General features: G+C 44.5%; 1 protein-coding gene across 4 annotated transcripts in view; it reads right to left on the bottom strand.

The window, feature by feature from the left end:
- Positions 1 to 18632, bottom strand: part of septin12 (septin 12) — a 248713-nt gene that overhangs the window by 103293 nt on the left and 126788 nt on the right. The window contains exon 1 of one of the 4 annotated variants that reach the window (XM_028814312.2): positions 5340 to 7183. The exons of 2 other annotated variants lie outside the window; for them this stretch is intronic. In XM_028814312.2, coding sequence (XP_028670145.1) covers positions 5340 to 5658 — 319 coding nt within the window. In that variant the 5' untranslated portion in view covers positions 5659 to 7183. Of the gene's footprint in view, positions 1 to 5339; positions 7184 to 18632 lie in introns of those variants that run through there. One more of the 4 variants, XM_028814316.2, reaches the window with a different exon arrangement.

The raw sequence follows: 18632 nt of genomic DNA on the forward strand, positions 1-18632 counted from the left end.
GAATAGCATCTCAGAATGCACAACACGTCAAACCTTGGGCCAGATAGGTGATGGCAGCAGGAGACCTTGTCAGGATCCACTCCTGTCACTGACACTTGAAAACTGGAAAAATGTAGCCTGGCCTTTTGAAACTGCTGAGGTACACAGATGGCAGGGTCAAAAGTTGTCACCAACAGCATGAATCCATGCAGCCAAGCAGGCTGATGGAGATGGTGTAATGGTGTGGGGAAGGTTTTCTTTGCACACTTTGGGCCCATTAATACCAATCAAGCATCACTTGAATGTCACAGCCTGTTGTTGCTGACATTTGTATCCCTTCATTACCACAATTTACCCATCTTTTAATGGCTTTTTCCAGCATGATAATAATACACCATGTCACACAGCAAAAGTCATCTCAAACTGGTTTCATGAACATTGAGTTCGATGTGCTTCAGTGGTCTTCCTACTCTCTAGTTGGGAGTCCAATAGATTACCTTTGGGATGTGGCAGAATGAATCTGCAGAAGATTCAATCACATCAACATGGACCAGATACAATTCACATCTCTCTATTATATAGAAAAATCCTGGGACGAGACAAGACTTTTGTCAAGAGATTTTTTCGAGTCCCATGAGACGATACTTTGGCCATGAGATTTTTTCAAGCCCCCGCCCTCCTCACAACCATATTCAGCCACGCACACGGTAATCTCACCTCTCATTCGTGTGAATGCTTTTGTCAGACACAGTTTCTGCGCTGTCAGCTCTTATAAATTTTAACGTTTTTCCTCACTTTAAGTTCCCAATTAAAGAAGACATATTATGTCCAAATCTTATTGAAGAATTTCATCACAAAGGGTTATCAACAGAAAAAAATGAGTATACGGGCAATCCTAGCACCAAAAAATGATGAAGTCAAACAAATTAACGCGAAAATTGTCGATCATTGACAAGGCAAATTGGTTAAATGCGTATCAATAGACTCTGCTGAAGCACCTGGTGGTGATGGTGTGGAAGATGAAAACATCAACTTACAATATTACGAGGAATAACTACAAACGTTAACACCGTCTGGTCTTCCACCACACGAATTACTGTAGAAAGAGGGATGTATCCAAAAAGGTAATGTAGTACACCTTCAGGGGATAACAGAAGAAATGAGTACACAGGCAATCTTAGCACCAAGAAACGATGAAGTCAAACGAATTAACACCAAAAATGTCGATCGGTTACAAATTGGTTAAATGTGTATCAATAGACTCTGCTGAAACAGTTAGTGGTGATGGTGCGGAAGATGAAAACATCAACTTACAATATCACGTAGAATATCTACAACCGTTAAAACCGTCCGGTCTTCCACCGGCTGAATTACTGTAGAAAGAAGGATGTATCCAAGAAAGGTAATGTAGTACACCTTCAGGGGATAACATTAGACACCAAAGGAGATCTTGATATGCCATTCTTATTAAAACGTTTACAGTTTCCTGTTAGAATAGCTTTTGCTATGACAATTAACAAATCACAGGGACAAACATTCCAAAAAGTCGGTTTATTTATTAGAAAGAAAGAAACGATATTCACTCACGGGCAGTTATACGTTGCGTTATCGCGATGTAAGTCCAAACACGGAATTAAAATTCAATGAGATTCACAAAAATGTTTTTCCTGAAGTTTTACAGTAAAAGTGTAAGTTTAAAAAGTATTTGCGTGTTAATTTCAGAGCCAAACAGAACAAAATCGTATTATGCAACTGATAACTCTAACACAACATGAAACGTAATTTTCTTTCAATTTATTAAGTTTCCCTATTTTTAATATGGTTAATTACTCACTGTAATGTAAAATACAGAGTTCCATCCATCCATCCATCCATCCATCCATTTTCCAACCCGCTGAATCCGAACACAGGGTCACGGGGGTCTGCTGGAGCCAATCCCAGCCAACACAGGGCACAAGGCAGGAACCAATCCTGGGCAGGGTGCCAACCCACCACAGGACACACACAAACACACACACCCACACACCAAGCACACACTAGGGCCAATTTAGAAATGCCAATCCACCTAACCTGCATGTCTTTGGACTGTGGGAGGAAACCCACACAGACACGGGGAGAACATGCAAACTCCACGCAGGGAGGACCCGGGAAGCAAACCCAGGTCTCCTAACTGCGAGGCAGCAGCGCTACCACTGTGCCACCATGCTGCCCATAGATAGTTCTATTATACATATATAACAATTCTGTTTAAATTGTATACACAAAGAGGTTAGCACGTAGCGCAGGCCTGGGGGTTGGCAAGCGAAATGAGCAGGGGGCAAAGCCCCCTCGTATCTCTAAATTAGCTTTGGCCTATAAGCAGATGCTATACGAGATGATCTAGGAGCTATGGCAGGAGAAGGGGGAGTTGAATTGCAGTCGAAGAGGCTATGTACTTCATGCTCACAACCTGACACACTCTGAGTGCTGAACACATTTAAAATCAGCCACCATTTTTCTGAATCTGTTTAATCCATCTGAAGGATCAAAGAGAGCCTAGCCTGTGCCTATCTCAGCAACATAGGGCACAAGACAGAGAACCTGCCCTGGGCAGTGCACTAATCTTTAACAGAGCCCACTCACATACACACCCAGACTTTGAAGAGTGGAGTATTTGGAGCAAATCCACATAGTTATAGAGAGATGTATAAAGTACATGCAGACAGTAACTTGGCCAAGACTGGAGTGCTAACCATGGACCCGCCATGCAAAATATGTAAAACAGCATTAGTGTTAAATATATACTAAAAACTAACAAAACACAAAGCTCTATACAAGGAGTGTATAGAAGCACGTATACACATACTGTATATGCAAATGTAATGAATGTTCATTTCTACCAGTACATAAATATGTAGGTGTTTGTGCACATCTTCTGATATAATAAATCAGAAGATGTGCACAATAATAGTAATATCTGTGTGTCCACTCTCTCTGAGCAGTCTGATTGGTCAGTTTGGTTTTGGTGGCCCTGGCTCACACTCCTACAAGTATTCGGAGGGTCCACATTCAGTGACAGGTTGGAGTGGCCTCAGAGCACATAAAAGAAAGAGCAGAGCAGGCTCTTCTTCCTTAGGAGACTGCATTCTTTTAATGTACGTAATGATATACCTTCACATCTTCCACAACTCTGCAATGGCCAGTGTGATTTTCTATGCTGTGTTGTTTTGGGCTGGTAACATCATTTTAAAAGATGCCCACCAAATCATTAACCTAATTAAAAGAGCAGGCTCAGTTATGGGACACACTGTGGACGACCTGGAGGTAGTAGAGGAGGACAGAATTAAAAAAAATAAAACAAAACTGAGTGCCATTATGAACAATGCTGCACATCCTCTCTGTGACACACAAACACTGAGGACTTTCAGCCAATGGATTATTCAGCAGACGTGTGCCCAAAACAACAATGAAGGCTCCTGCATACCAGTAGCAATGTACTTACATAATGCCTCACTGGGACTGGGACTGCCAAGTCAGCAGTTTTCTTTCATTGTACATTTTCTTTTAGTTATTCTAGTGTAGGGCGGCACGGTGGTGCAGTGGTAGCACTGCTGCCTCGCAGTAAGGAGACCTGGGTTCGCTTCCGTGGAGTTTGCATGTTCTCCCTGTGTCTGCGTGGGTTTCCTCCAGGTGCTCCCATTTCCTCCCACAGTCCAAAGACATGCAGGTTAGGTGCATTGGCGATCCTAAATTGTCCCTAGTGTGTGCTTGGTGTGTAGGTGTGTGTGGGTGTGCCCTGCGGTGGGCTGGTGCCCTGCCTGGGTTTGTTCCTGCCTTGCGCCCTGTGCTGGCTGGGATTGGCTCCAGCAGACCCCCATGACCCTGTGTTAGGATGTAGCAGGTTGGACAATGACTGACTGACTGATTCTAGTGTATGGTCAAGCCATAGTATGCGTGTATTTAAATCTTCTTAGCAGTCCTACCACCTGCACTTTAAAAAAGGTCATCCAACTGAAACTAAGCCTGTTCAGGCCTGGCCAGTACTTGCATGGAAGACCCACTAGGAAAAGCTTGGGTTGCTGCTGGAAGGGGTGTTGGTGAGGCCACCAGGGCTGTGAAAATGGAGCAAGTCCTTCAGATGAGATGTACTGTAAATGCAAGGTCCAGACTCTCTGTGGTCATAAATACAATTTATTTTTTATATAGCCCAAAATCACACAAGAAGTGCCGCAATGGGCTTTAACAGGTCCTGCCTTTTGACATGAGTGAATGATCCTTGAGCATCCTTCAAAAATAGTAGGGTGTACCCCAATGTCCATTCTGGCCCCCTAATCACCATATGTCCCTTGTTGGTTAGCTATATCTGTCATCCTTTCCACACCTAATAGCTAATGTGTGGTGAGCATACTGCTGTCATCAACAAAATACTATATACAGTAAGGGTCCAATCGTGTGATGCACTTGTTATATTAATCATATTGTTAGGACACCTAATTAGTGAAGACATTAGTTCTACAGTATGGCCAGAAATGAAAATTAAGCAGCAAATCAAACTCCTGAGGATCCCTGTCATACCAGGCCATGGCTCACAGACAGAGGGCACTTGCTCTCCCCTCCCTTCCCTAACCCTCACCAAGCACTAAATAACAAAATGTGTGCTATTAAATGACAACATTAATGCAAAAAATGTCCCAGGCTGAGACCTGTCCTAATATACAGATTGTAGTCCAGTATGGAACAGACGATGAGAGACAGAGGTAAACACAAGAGAAACTAATATGTTAGTAGTGAGGGCAATCACCTCGCCTTTGGGCGAGAGGGTGGATTGGGTACAAACCCAGAGAGCTGTATGTTCCTTTTCCCAAAGTTAAATAATCCTAACTCTAACCCTGGCTCTGTCATTCCAGCTCTACACAACTCTAAGTTGGATGACCACCTATCCCATTACAGACATTCTAATAACCTTAATTTAGCACATCAAGTTGGCAATTGTTCTGGAGTGCTGGTGTCATCCTGAAAGCACTTTGGAAGAGCTGCCAGCCACTAATGACCAAAAGGGAGAACTTGCCATTTGGGAAGCAGGGTGGCAAGGCCCCCAACACCCCCATTCCTTCATAACATAAATGATCAGTGGAAGCAACAAGACACCCCTTCTGAAGTTCTGTGACAATTGATGCCCATCAGAGGTGAGCATCTAGAGATTCATTCATTGAATATCACCCCAATATTTAATTAGTACAGCCATTAAAGAAGAAAAAAATAAAAGCAAACAGAGCAGCACAGAGCGGCAGCCTTTCTCAGATCACATCCCGAAACAGCGCAACTGGCACGTCTAAGATCTGAAGTCAAAAACAGGAACGCCAGCAGTACGCACTCCTCACCCATCTCACTCATCCGACAAGGCAGGCTTGTCTGTCGCCGCACCTCCACGCTTATTCCAAAATCCTGGGAATTCTGGTCTGTCAAACTGAGAAGAGCAGAAAGTCGTGCAAAGGTCCGTGAAGAGAGTTGCTCCTTAGATGTGCGCTCAGATCGGAAAGGCAGAGGGAGGGGGAGAGAGAGAGAGAGAGAGAAAGAAAGAGCATGAGAGGAAGGGAGGGAGGGAGGTGGCAGGAAGAGCACGGCCGCCTGCAATGCCGTTTGTCCTGGAGAGGAAGCCTGGGGGGCAGCGTAACGGACACAGCAGCAATACGCAGTCATTCACAAACTACATACACTCGGGGACAGAAGACGGCGCGTGTGCACAGAGAAATGCACAAAAGGCAACCAGTCCCACAGGGAGCAGAGCATGCAGAGGACACAGTGACGTAATATGGAAATGACAAAACAGTGACAAGGCTGTGGCCTCACAAGGTGGACTTAGTCTCACACCCGCAGGCGTCAGAGGAACGCTAAACCTCAGAGTCTTCGTAAGTGTGCACAAACACATACTGTATTTAGAGGTGCACACACTGGATCACACAAAATAAAAGTCACATCCAAAGGTGCCACACACACACACACACACACACAGAGTGATAGAGCTACACAAATGAAAGAGCAGAGACACACGTGCATAGGCACATGCAGACACACAGACACAATGCGTGACTCAAAGGAACTCACACACACACACAGAGTCCTGGGAGGGCTTCCTGGAATTAACATAAAGGCTTTTTTTTTCATCCAGTTGCTGGGCTTTCCTGGTTTTTAAATAAGAAAATCGAGAACAGAGCTCTTCTTGCACCACATGTGAATCCACGTGCCTCTGAAGTTACCCAACGTCTTTAGGTACCAATGGCAGAATGTGCAGCCATTTACAGCTGGCGGTGTGTGGGTGTGCATGTGTGTGTGTGTGTGTGTGTGTGTGTGTTTAGAACAGAAGTGAACTCCAGAGCTAAACAACACCCTTCCCTTGTGGGGGCCCTGAAACTTCATGTTTCATTGGCAAGTGACATGCAAGTCGGATCAGATGGATTTCTTGTGTAAACTTGTTGTTTATAGGAGACGTACTCGTTTTTTTTGTTTTTTTTTCTTTCTTTTCTAGTGCATTTTCCACATTTCTCTAACGGACTGATTTAGAACATTAGAAAATCTGTGACAAGAACAGGCCATTCAGCCCAACAATTTTAAAAGCTTTAGGGGCACAGCACAGGATGCAATGACTGTCGAGGTAGCTTAACCCCCCGCCAGCCCAAAAGTTCACCACCGACCTGATCCCCATCCAGCCACAGTGCAACCAAACCTTACCATACACTCACAACCGGGGCTGCTTCTCTTCATATCTTAGTAATGGGAGTAATGGTATTGTCATGTGTTCAGAGTACCAGGAAATTCTTAACTTGCATGTCCAACTAACATACAACACATTGCCATGATTGTTACGTTTTACCCAAGGTTCCCTGTGTCTGCATTCCTTTTTGGTGCATCTTTGTTCTCTGTTTATTCTGTAACTACTATCATTTACACCAACCAGCCACAACGTTCAAACCGCTGACAGGTGAAGTGCATCATATCGATGATCTCATTATGGCACCTGCCCAAGGGTGGGATATTTTAGACAGCAAGTGAACAGCCAGGTGATGTGTTGGAAGCAGGAAAACTGGGTAAGCGTTAAGGATCTGAGCGACTTTCACAAGGGCCAAATTGTGATGGCTAGACTATTGGGTCAGAACATCTCCAAAATGACAGGTCTTGTGGGGTATTCCTGGTATACGGTGGTTAGTACCTACCAAAAGTGGTCCAAGGACAGACAACCAGTGTCATGGGCACCCAAGGCTTGTAGATGTCCATGGGGAGAGAAGGCAAGCCCATCATGTGAACAACCGGGTGCAAGTGTGTAGTTAATGATCTCATTATGGCACCTGTCAAGAGGTGGGATATGTTAAGACAGCAAGTGAACAGTCAGTTCTTGAAGGTGATGTGTTGGAAAGAGGAAAACTTGGCAAGCGTTAAGGATCTGAGCGACTTTCACAAGGGCCAAATTGTGATGGCTAGACTATTGGGTCAGAACATCTACAAAATGACAGGTCTTGTGGGGTATTCCTGATATACGGTGGTTAGTACCTACCAAAAGTGGTCCAAGGACAGACAACCAGTGAACTCACAACAGGGTCATGGGCACCCAAGGCTTGTAGATGTCCATGGGGAGAGAAGGCAAGCCCATCATGTGAACAGCCGGGTGCATGTGTGTAGTTAATGATCTCACTATGGCACCTGTCACGAGGTGGGATATGTTAAGACAGCAAGTGAACAGTCAGTTTCTGAAGGTGATGTGTTGGAAAGAGGAAAACTGGGCAAGCGTTAAGGATCTGAGCGACTTTCACAAGGGCCAAATGGTGATGGCTAGACTATTGGGTCAGAGCATCTCCAAAATGGCAGGTCTTGTGGGGTATTCCTGGTATACGGTGGTTAGTACCTACCAAAAGTGGTCATAGGAAGGACAACTGGTGAACTTACAACAGGGTCATGGGCACCCAAGGCTTGTAGATGTCCATGGGGAGAGAAGGCAAGCCCATCATGTGAACAGCCGGGTGCGTGTGTGTAGTTAATGATCTCACTATGGAACCTGTCAAGAGGTGGCAGGTCTTGTGGGGCATTCCTGGTATGCAGTGGTTAGTGCCTACCAAAAGTGGTCCAAGGATGGACAACCGGTGAACCCACAACAGGGTCATGGGCACCCAAGGCTAGTAGATGTGCATGGGGAGAGAATGCTAGACCATATGGTCTGATACCAGAGAAGAGCTACTGTAGGATAAATTGCTGAAAATCTTAATGCTGGCCATGAGAGAAAGGTGTCAAAACACACAGAGGATCACAGCTTGCTGAGTTGCCACAGACTGGTGAGAGCGCCCATGCTGACCCCCTGTCCATCACCTGCAATGGGCACGTGAGTGTCAGAACTGGAAGAAGGTGACTTAGTCTGATGAATCAATTGTGTGTTCTTTTGGAGCATGGGGATGGCCAGATGCATGTGCGTCATTTAGCTGGGGAAATGATGCCAGTGGGATGTAGTATGGGAGGCAGTGTGATGTTGTGGGCAATGTTCTATTGGGGTACCTTGGGTCCTGGTCCTGGATGTTACTTTGGCATGTACCACCTACCTACAGATTATAGCAGACCATGGCATTGGTATTTTCTTGTTGCAGTGGCCTCTTTCAGCAGGATAAAGCACCCTGCCACCCAGCAAAAATTGTTCAGGAATGGTTTGAGGAACATAAGAAAGAGTTCAAGGTGTTGACTTGGCCTTCAGATTCCCCAGATCTCAGTTCGTTTGGGCATCTTAACAGCATCATAAGCCCCCTAGGCAAAGTAGGGCACTGGGGCCCTTGTTTTGATAGCAAAACAGAAACATATATAGGCATCAATAAAAAACGTGGGCCCCTATACTCGTGGAGCCGCTGGGTAACTGCCCAATGTGCCCATGCGTTAAGATGGCCCTGATCTGTGGGACATGCTAGAAAAACAAGTCCAACCCATGGAAGCCCCACCTCACAACTTATAGGACTTAAAGGGTCTGCTGGTAACATTCTGGTGTCAGACACCACAGGAGACCCTCAGAGGTCTTGTGGAGTCCATGCCTCAATGGCACAGAGTTGTTTTGGTGGCACAAGTGGGACCTACACAATATTAGGCAGGCGGTTTTAAACTTGTGGCTGACTGGTTTATATTAATTCATACATAAAATTCTAAGTGATGTCAGTGAATCACATAAAAACTCGGTCACCCCTGGCTTCTGAAGTTTGATTTTGGTCTCAGTCGACGGCTTATGCTGTCCATGATTTGCATTTCTGGCTCATGGTGGCCCCAAAATCTGCCTTTGATTCCTTCCCATGACCACTAATGACGTTGCCATGAGGAAATGAAAGGCTGCACACAAACAGAATGGAGGCTTGGGCTTGTGGTATTCCTGACGCGTTCTGTACCCCAGCGACATCGACAGGAAAGTCACATATATATACATCCGCAAACAAACTGACACACACTGTCACAGCTAACCTCACAGCAGGAGCTTCTTCACTGACGACGAAAAACAAATAATAAATGATATGGCAGCAACACAGTGCCACTCATACCAAAGCAAACGGTCAGCCTGAACTTGCACATGAAGAGCAAGAACAATTTAAAACACAAGTGGAGTATCCTTTACATCCAGGTGAGGATCTCCTGGTATTTATAGTTGATGATTCTCTCCATCCCACCTGACAGACGCATACGTCTTCAGATGAGTTGAGGACAAAACAAAAAGAAAAGCAAACATCACACAACCCCTGACAGCTTCAATAACTTCTCACACACCTAGCTGCTCAAATGAAATCAGTCAGTCAGTCAGTCGTTGTCCAACCCGCTATATCCTAACTACAGGGTCACGGGGGTCTGCTGGAGCCAATCCCAGCAAGCACAGGGGGCAAGGCAGGAAACAAACCCTGGGCAGGGCACCAGCCCACCACAGGGCACACACACACACACAAGGGACAATTTATGATCACCAATGCACCTAACCTGCATGTCTTTGGACTGTGGGAGGAAACCAACACAGACACGGGGAGAACATGCAAACTCCACGCTGAGAGGACCAGGGAAGCAAACCCAGGTCTCCTTACTACGAGGCAGCAGCACTACCACTGCGCCACTGTGCCGCCCCGCTCAAATGAAATGCTTAAGCAAATACTTTTAATACCCACAAATACAGATAAGACTTGTAAAACTACAGGATTTATTTAATACACACAGCCCTTACGCCCAACCACAGACTGTAAAACTGAGTTTGGGACATCCGGACCCGGCCCTGGCCCTGGCCCAGGCCTAGTTTTAGCCTGTACTGGCATGCCAGCGATACCAGTGAAAGATTACAGTTCGGCTTCACAAATACAATCTGTAAAACGATGCCGTTTCTCGACCAGTCAGATTCATGTAATTGATCCAGCACCAAACATATTTAATCCTTATAACCCCCAGATATTCATCTCTTCACCAACCTTGTGGCAATGCTGACATGAAGACTACAATTTCTATTGCACTCAACAGCGACTGGGGCAGAGTTGTGGCTCTGAGGCTAGGTATCTGCATTGGTAATTGGAAGGTTGCCGGTTCGAATCCCATAACAAACAAAAGTGACTCCACTTTGTTGGGCCCTTAACCTGCAATTGCTCCATCCTGCAATCTGTAGGCCCTCCTACCTGCAGGGAAAAACTTGGGAGCCACCTTAAAAAGCCTCACACTGTTCAACTCCATCTGAACTAGTGTGGTGCTGAGGTGTTACCTGTTGCATGGCTGGCACTCCGGTCCTAATCTGCAATTCTGATTTGTCATGTAGTGGGTGCGGCAATGTGCTGTAACCTCTCTCTCTGTAAGGAGGATGGCTTCATCTACATCAACACTGTTTCAACAGAACATCATGTCCTCAAAGATAGTAGCTCTTACGGTTTTTCTTTCCTCAGCCACTCTGTGATAACAATTTCAGTGCCTCACTGGATTACATTTTTTATCTTATACCAGCAATAACATGCAGTGAATACCCTTGACTTGAGCATTCCTAGTTCTCCTCCTCTTTCTCTGAACGTTTAACATTTGTTTGCTCCGAGGTTGATGCACTTGCTGCTTCCTGAGCAGCTCTTCATTTCTCCACCCTAGCTGCCCGCTTCTTCTCTTCTTCCATCGGCATCTTCTCGTGTTAAAACTGATTAAGTCGATGTTTGTGTTGCAATTACTTAGTACGTTTACTTTAATTTTTTCACTTCAGCTGGCACTTAAGTCTTCAATCTGCCTCAAGAATGATTTAAGATATGAAGAGGTAGGGGGAGTGACAGCGAAGGTGGTAAGGAGGAGAATGGCGCCCGGACACATGTGCCGCATGGCCGCCCTGCTGCCGAGAACTGATTCTACAATTCCTTGCAGTGATTGGCAGGTAGCCCCGCCTATTTAGGGACCCACCCACAAAACACATGGAGCATAGCACAGGCATAGAAAACAACGCAGACAGTCAACAAAAGTAACATGATCATGCCTCAATGATTCAAAATTGACATAAAACAAAGACTTGAACCCCAGCCAGGGAGGAACCCTGGGCTGACATATAACTGTTACATTTTTGAGGACTTGGGAGGAATAATCGGAATGCCACAAATGAAGACCAGCACAGACAACTATCAGGTGCAGGACTTGAACCAGGAGTGGTATGATACTGCAGCACTAATCACTACACCACAATGCAGCCTATGGGCACAAAATTATTTTCTTTGATAAAATGCAAAGAAAATGAAAAATCTGTGGGCTTTTAGGTCCAAAAACTATTTGTGTGTGTGTGTGTTTTTTTTTTTTAATCATTTGTGTAGGTGAAAACTTTGGCTGGTGATTTGACCTGCCAGGAATGCAGAGATGTTTTTGCAGCTCCCTTCTTAACACACAAATAGCAAATCCATTCTGTTTAGTTTACTCGTACACTTAAAGCACACAACATTCAGGCTGACTACATGAAGCTCACATTTTCTGTCACACCTCACATGGTTTGAGTTTCATAACTTCAGATAGTTAAACATGTGGCCATCTAAGACAATTACTGGGCTGTGCAGCTCTCAGAGTAGTCTGCCCTCTAGTGGGTCAAAGATGAACTGCTTCTTTTAAAAAGCAATATTTTTTATTCTAAGAGGTTGTTTGGGGTGCAAAGACACCGTACTCTCAAATGATAGTTTGAACTCATAGACAAGACTAGGAGATGGCACAACGTTTGACAGAGTGCTGACAAAAAAAAGAATAGAAGGAAGCCGAGACTGAAATTTCTCAAAAAAGGGAAAAATCAAAGAAATAATATTTAAGTATAAAAAATGCAGAATAGTAAAAAAAAAAAAAAAAAAGATGACATTTTTAAAAAAAGGATAACCACAGCAAGAGGTACGTTTCACTATTCTAAGAGTAGTTGTGGTGCTGGTGCACTGCTACAAGTTTGGGGGTCCTCATCAGTTACAAGCAGAGCTATAGAGGAAAGCACAACGCAGACTCTTTAAGTTAGAAGGCTGCAACCCTAATCTTGATGGGATAGGGTCCATCATCCCCCATGACCCTACTCAAGATAAAGCAGGTTTTGAAGATGGAAGGATGGATGGATAGATGGACAGATGGTGTTCTTTAATGTAGCAGTGACATCCTTTACATAAGAACTTAAGACATTTGACAAACAAGAGGAGTCCATTAAATCCATCAAGCCCTTTTGCTTAGTTCAGAGCTAAGCTGACCCAATATGATGCTCTTGTTAACTCTATGATAGCCAAAGTTGTGCTGGACCAGTAACTTCACTTCAAGTGAGGCCTGCCAAATCAACGAGCTGATTCAGAAGGCAGTTAGCAGCAGAGGAGAGACTTCACTTAGAATTAAATGTAGAACTTCCTGCTCCATTTGGTGCATTGGGCAGGAATCTTTTAGCAAAAAGTTCAATCGGTTTGCGATGATTGCCGCTTCATTCCATTTGATATCGATGGCTTTGAAATCTTCATGGCTGGTTGCTCACCAGGTTTTAAGTGGCCATCCAAGAGAATGAAGACAAAACTGATGGCCAATGCTGCACATCCTTCCCAATGACACACCAGCATTGAGGACTTTAAGCCAACAGATTTCTGGGTCATGTTGGGCGTTGACACCATGACTGTATACAGTATAAGATGACAGGTAATGTTAAGTCTCAACTGAGGGTGATAATTGAGAATGAGTCCCACGGAAACCTGTAACAAAGCAGGGGAACTGAGTGGAATGTACTAGGATAAAAGAAGAAGGAAACAGTGAATCCAAAACAAGAAAATCAGCATGGACAATAGAACATTAGAACAATCGAGATGAGAACAGGCCAATAGAGCTCACCTGTCCTGTCCGATTAATCGCTCTGTTATAAAAGGAAATCCCAAGACGAGAAATTTTCAAAGAGATAATTTCAAATCCCGCGAGATGAGACTTTGGCCATGAGATTTTTTTCAAGTCCTGCCCTCCTCTCAATCATATTCAACCACGCACACGGCCCTCTCACCTCTCATTTGTGTGAATGCTTTTGTCAGACACACTTCCTGCGCTCTCTGCTCTTATAAATTTTAACGTTTATCCTCACTTCAAGTTCCCAATTAAAGAAGTTGTATTATGTCCAAATCTTATTGAAGAATTTCATCACAAAGGGTTATCAACAGAAAAAATGAGTATACGGGCAATCCTAGCACCGAAAAACGATGAAGTCAAACAAATTAACGCGAAAACTGTCGATCATTGACACGACAAATTGGTTAAATGTGTATCAATAGACTCTGCTGAAGCAGTTGGTGGTGATGGTGTGGAAGATGAAAACATCAACTTACAATATCCCGAGGAATAACTACAACCGTTAACACCGTCCGGTCTTCCACCACACGAATTACTGTAGAAAGAAGGATGTATCCAAGAAAGGTAATGTAGTACATCTTCAGGGGATAACATTAGACAGAAAAGGAGATCTTGATATGCCATTCGTATTAAAACGTTTACAGTTTCCCGTTAGAATAGCTTTTGCTATGACAACAAATCACAGAGACAAACATTCGAAAAAGTCGGTTCATTTATTAGAGGGAAAGAAACGATATTCACTCACGGGCAGTTATATGTTGCGTTGTCACGATGTAACTCTAAACACAGAATCAAAATTTAATACGATACTGATGAAAATTTAATTCAAAAAATTGTTTTTAATGAAGTTTGACAGTAAGAGTGTAAGTTTAAAAAGTATTTGCGTGTTCATTTCAAATCCAAACAGAACGAAAACATATCTTGTTCTTCTTTTATTTCGCCTTATACAATTTTTCTTGTATTAGGAATTTGTTAGTTTTCGCATACCCCTTAGGGTCAGAGCACAGGGTCAGCCATTGAACAGCACCCCTGGAGCAATTAAAGGTTAAGGGTCTTGCTCAAGGGCCCAGCAGAGTAGGATCTCATTTGGATACCAGCACAGATCCTTAGCCTCAGAGCCACCACTCTGCCCCATAATGCAATGAATAACTCTAGCGCAACATGAAACATAATTTACTATCAAATTATTACATTTTACTCTTTTTTACTATAGTTAATTACTTACTGTAATGTAAAATAGTTCTATTATGCATATGTAACAATTCCCATGAAAATAAAAATCTGTTTAAATTGTACATCCACGTCCCCATACGCGAGTGGCAGAACTGCAAAGAGGTTAGCACGTAGTGCCGGCTCAAGGGCTGGCAGAGCCCCCTAGTTCTTCTAAAATAACATCAAGCTCCCTAAAGTCCTACTGACTACCACACTACTTGGTCACTCATTCCAGATGTCTGTGGTTCTCTGTGTGAAGAAAACCTCCTAATATTTGTGTGAAATTTACCCTTAACAAGTGTTCAACTGTGTCCCCATGCTCCACATCCCCATACGCGAGTGGCAGAGCTGCAAAGAGGTTAGCACGTAGTGCTGGCTCAGGGGCTGGCAGAGCACCCTAGTTCTTCTAAAATAACATTAAGCTCCCTAAAGTCCTACTGACTACCACACTACTTGGTCACTCATTCCAGATGTCTTTGGTTCTCTGTGTGAAGAAAACCTCCTAATATTTGTGTGAAATTTACCCTTAACAAGTGTTCAACTGTGTCCCCATGCTCTTGATGAACTCGTTTTAAAGTCGCAGTCTCGATCCACTGGACTCATTCCCTGTGCCCACTGGCAAGTCACACTATGAAACATCTGCACCATAGTCTTTTGAAAAGTGTGTGGCGGCTTTATGTGTACACCTTCTAACTATCTCTTATATACAGAAGTGCTTCTTCTTCTATCTGTCTGAAAATTATACATACATGTAACATATTTAACATACCAACGTGTCACATGCATATTTTTTCATTGATTAACAGACTTCAATGAGCAACCTAGATACAGTTAATCCCAAGCTCATGTCAGATTTAATCATTTTGACAACTTCACGCCCCACCAGACTGACCAAAGATGGTGAAACTAAAAGCAACGCTTTCCACCCACCATTAAAAACAAAGACGAGTCCAAGGCATAAACGGGCCCGCATGAACCATAAATGGATTCTTCTGTCCTTTCCATTTCCTGCTGAAGGAAGGGTGCCTTTGAGATGTTCACCAGGTTCACCGCAGGTTCACCGCAGTCGCCTGCCGTTGTTTTTTCAGCGCCCATATAAATTAATGGGTTTGTTCACACGGATGGTTGGCTTTTTGTGACAGGCGGTACACACATTTATTATCATGGGTGCAGGAAAACAATGATTTAGGAGGAGATGGCGAAAAAAAAAAACCAGGAAAGGAGTGGATGCAGTGAACCAGAGATAGAGAGTCAGCGCCTTTTGTTCCGACTCCAAGAGTTCACTCGTAACCCCTGGTGGAAGGCTGCTGGTGAGAAGGGGCACTCATGTCAGCGGCCGTGAGCCTTTACTTTTGAGAAAAGCCCACCCGGAAGGCTGAAAATCTGGAAAGGTTTTAATAAGAAGAACAACAATTCTTTACATTTACATAGCATTCTCATAATTCAAAGTGCTTTATTATAGAGAGTGGGGAGCCAACGCTGTCCACCAATGGCTTGAGAGGATCTGCTGAGAAGAAAGGCAAAAAAAAATCCCCAAATCCAGGTGTGTAAAGCTTGTCACGTCATATAATAATAATAATAATTCTTTACATTTATATGCAGCACATAGGAAGCAATAATCCCCATACCACTCTTTCCCCCATCCGCAACCATCCCGTGAAGTCATGATCACTTCGAAACGATAAGATGGGGGGATCTCCCGTGAACTCTCAAATGCCCATCCCAGCAGTTCTTGTTGTGCATGTTTCATGGTTTAGATGTGTCCAGTTGGGGAGGCTAGGGGTAAGTAACATCATTTATTTTTGGAGACGATGATGTCCTCTTTGCCTCATCTGACTGTGACCTTTGACACACACCCTCAAGTGATTTGCTGTCAAGGGATGAGGATCAGCACCTCCATGTCTAAGGTCATCAGAAAAAACTAGACCACCACTGCTCTCAGTGGAGGAGATGAAGTATCTCGAGATCTTGATGGAAAAAGGGAACGTGACTTCAAAAAGCATTATGCACTCATATTGCTGTTGGTACTGTGAGAACCAGCCTCAATGGGGACAGACACCAAGACAGCGTATGTCCAAAATACACGTTTTATTTCCTCTACAATTACAGTGCACCGATCACTCACAGTCCTTCCTTTTCTCTTCTTATTTTCTTGCCGCCTCCACTCCTCTCTCATAAGCTTCGTCTCACTCTCTCCCAACTCCGGCTCCTCGACTGGAGTGAGGTGGCACCTTTTATGCAGTACCCGGATGTGCTTCTTCACGGTCTTCCTGCAGAACTTCCGGGTGAGGCGGAAGTGCTGCCTGAGCACCCAGAAGCACACCGGGTGTATTTGCCTCCTGGCCTAGCAGCACTCCCTGTTGTGGCGGAAGTGCTGCCATCCATGACTCTGGGAACGTCTGGGCGGACCCTGGTGGTGACCACGTGCCTCAACCGGGTGGAGCTATCCAGCTCCGAACATGTGGCCCACCTGCGAACCAGGGCGGTTGCCCTCTCGTGTCCCAGGGGAGGTATTGGTCCTCTCCCGGTCCTTCCAGCTTCCAGGCATCCCAGCTGCGCAGACACCCCAGCCGTCTGTCACCCCAGGAGTCCCAGTAATGTTTCTTGACACACTTCTGCTGAATAATTCATGGGTTGAAAGTCCTCACCTAATATATCGTAGACAACAGAATTGTTCACAGCACTCTGGTGGCAGCTTATTTAGTGGGGACGCAGTGGTAAGGCGGGTGCCGCAGTCCAAAGACAGAACTTTTGATTTACATCCCTATCTTCACCATTGTGGTAAAACGCATTTAGGGTCTGTGGCAGTGTGCTAGTTAGTTTTTAGTTAAAAACAGTGTGCTCAGGCTGCGGGTGGATGTAGGTGAATGTGGTATCATGAACTAGCAGCTCTAGGGTGTTGATGGGTAGATTGGCTGGTTCTGCATTCACATGCAGACATGCGCAGTTCTTCGTTAGCCCACCGAGGTGTTTGATTTAGGCACCTGTGCCCACCAGAGGACAAAAAATAAGCCTGAGTACCTAGAAGGGGATCATGGTGAAAAACCGAGGAACGAGAAAGAGCAAAGGCAGAATTTTGGAGCGTGAGCCAACGAGGGCGACACGAGGGAGCGGGAGAAATGGCGCTCTGAGGTTGGATGGTCTCCTGCTGAATAGTCTGGAGGAGCTGGGGGTTTGGTTTCAAGGACTCCCAGGCATACTTTAGATGGCAAGGTGGACATAGTGGAAGACCGGCTTATGAATGGTGATCAGAAGGAGAACAACACGGCTGTCTGTTGGTATCTCCACCCAGCTGCAAAACCTCCAGCGTGAACTGAACGGGAAAGGAAGATGTGCCAGGCTAAATTTAAATGGATTTTATTTATTTATTTGATATTTTTGCCCCCGCACAAGTACATCGGTGTTACAGGCATAATGTTTAAGAAGTCTTATTCATTGGGTGACCTGGTTTCTTCTGCACTGTTGCACTTGAATGCTTTGTTTTTGACAATCTTCTGCACACACTTTTGAGCAGAATGTACCTGTTCCATCCCGGTCATGACTATTAGATATCCTGGAAGGGGTTGGTGCCAATTGGAGTGGGCACTGGAAATCAGACTCTCTTTAGCAAAAAAAAAAAAATGTACCTTACAAGTGTCATTACCCAGAGTGCACCACGTCCCCCATTTGGTTTCCCATACACTCTTCTCTGCCATTACGTCTGCTGGTGCTACTTTGCCCATCTCTTACTCTGTTAGAATGTGTTGGCTACAAAAAAGGCTGACAAAGCTGCAGCTACTTCAGAGCTCCTCATTGCTCTGATGGGTTATCTTGATGGCATCACATACCAAAGCTACAGACAAGATTGTAATTTGACAAACTGGAATTTGTGCACCTTCACTTAAGAAACATGCAGGACATGGTGAACATCAGCATCAAAATTTAGGATGATTTGCTAATAGTGGCTGACGCCAATACCAACAAGTCCAGAAGGTGAATGCTGGCACTTATTTTTTCCCCACCTCAAGCAGCGTTTAAGACCAATAATATTGTATTTAATGCTGATTTCTGACTATTATCCCACAAAGAGATGGCAACTTGAAAACAATCCACACCTTGGGTCCAACACACAAACTTTACAATCCCCC

The sequence above is a fragment of the Erpetoichthys calabaricus genome, chromosome 11, assembly GCF_900747795.2.
Source record: "Erpetoichthys calabaricus chromosome 11, fErpCal1.3, whole genome shotgun sequence".
In the NCBI taxonomy this organism is placed as follows: Eukaryota; Metazoa; Chordata; class Cladistia; order Polypteriformes; family Polypteridae; genus Erpetoichthys; species Erpetoichthys calabaricus.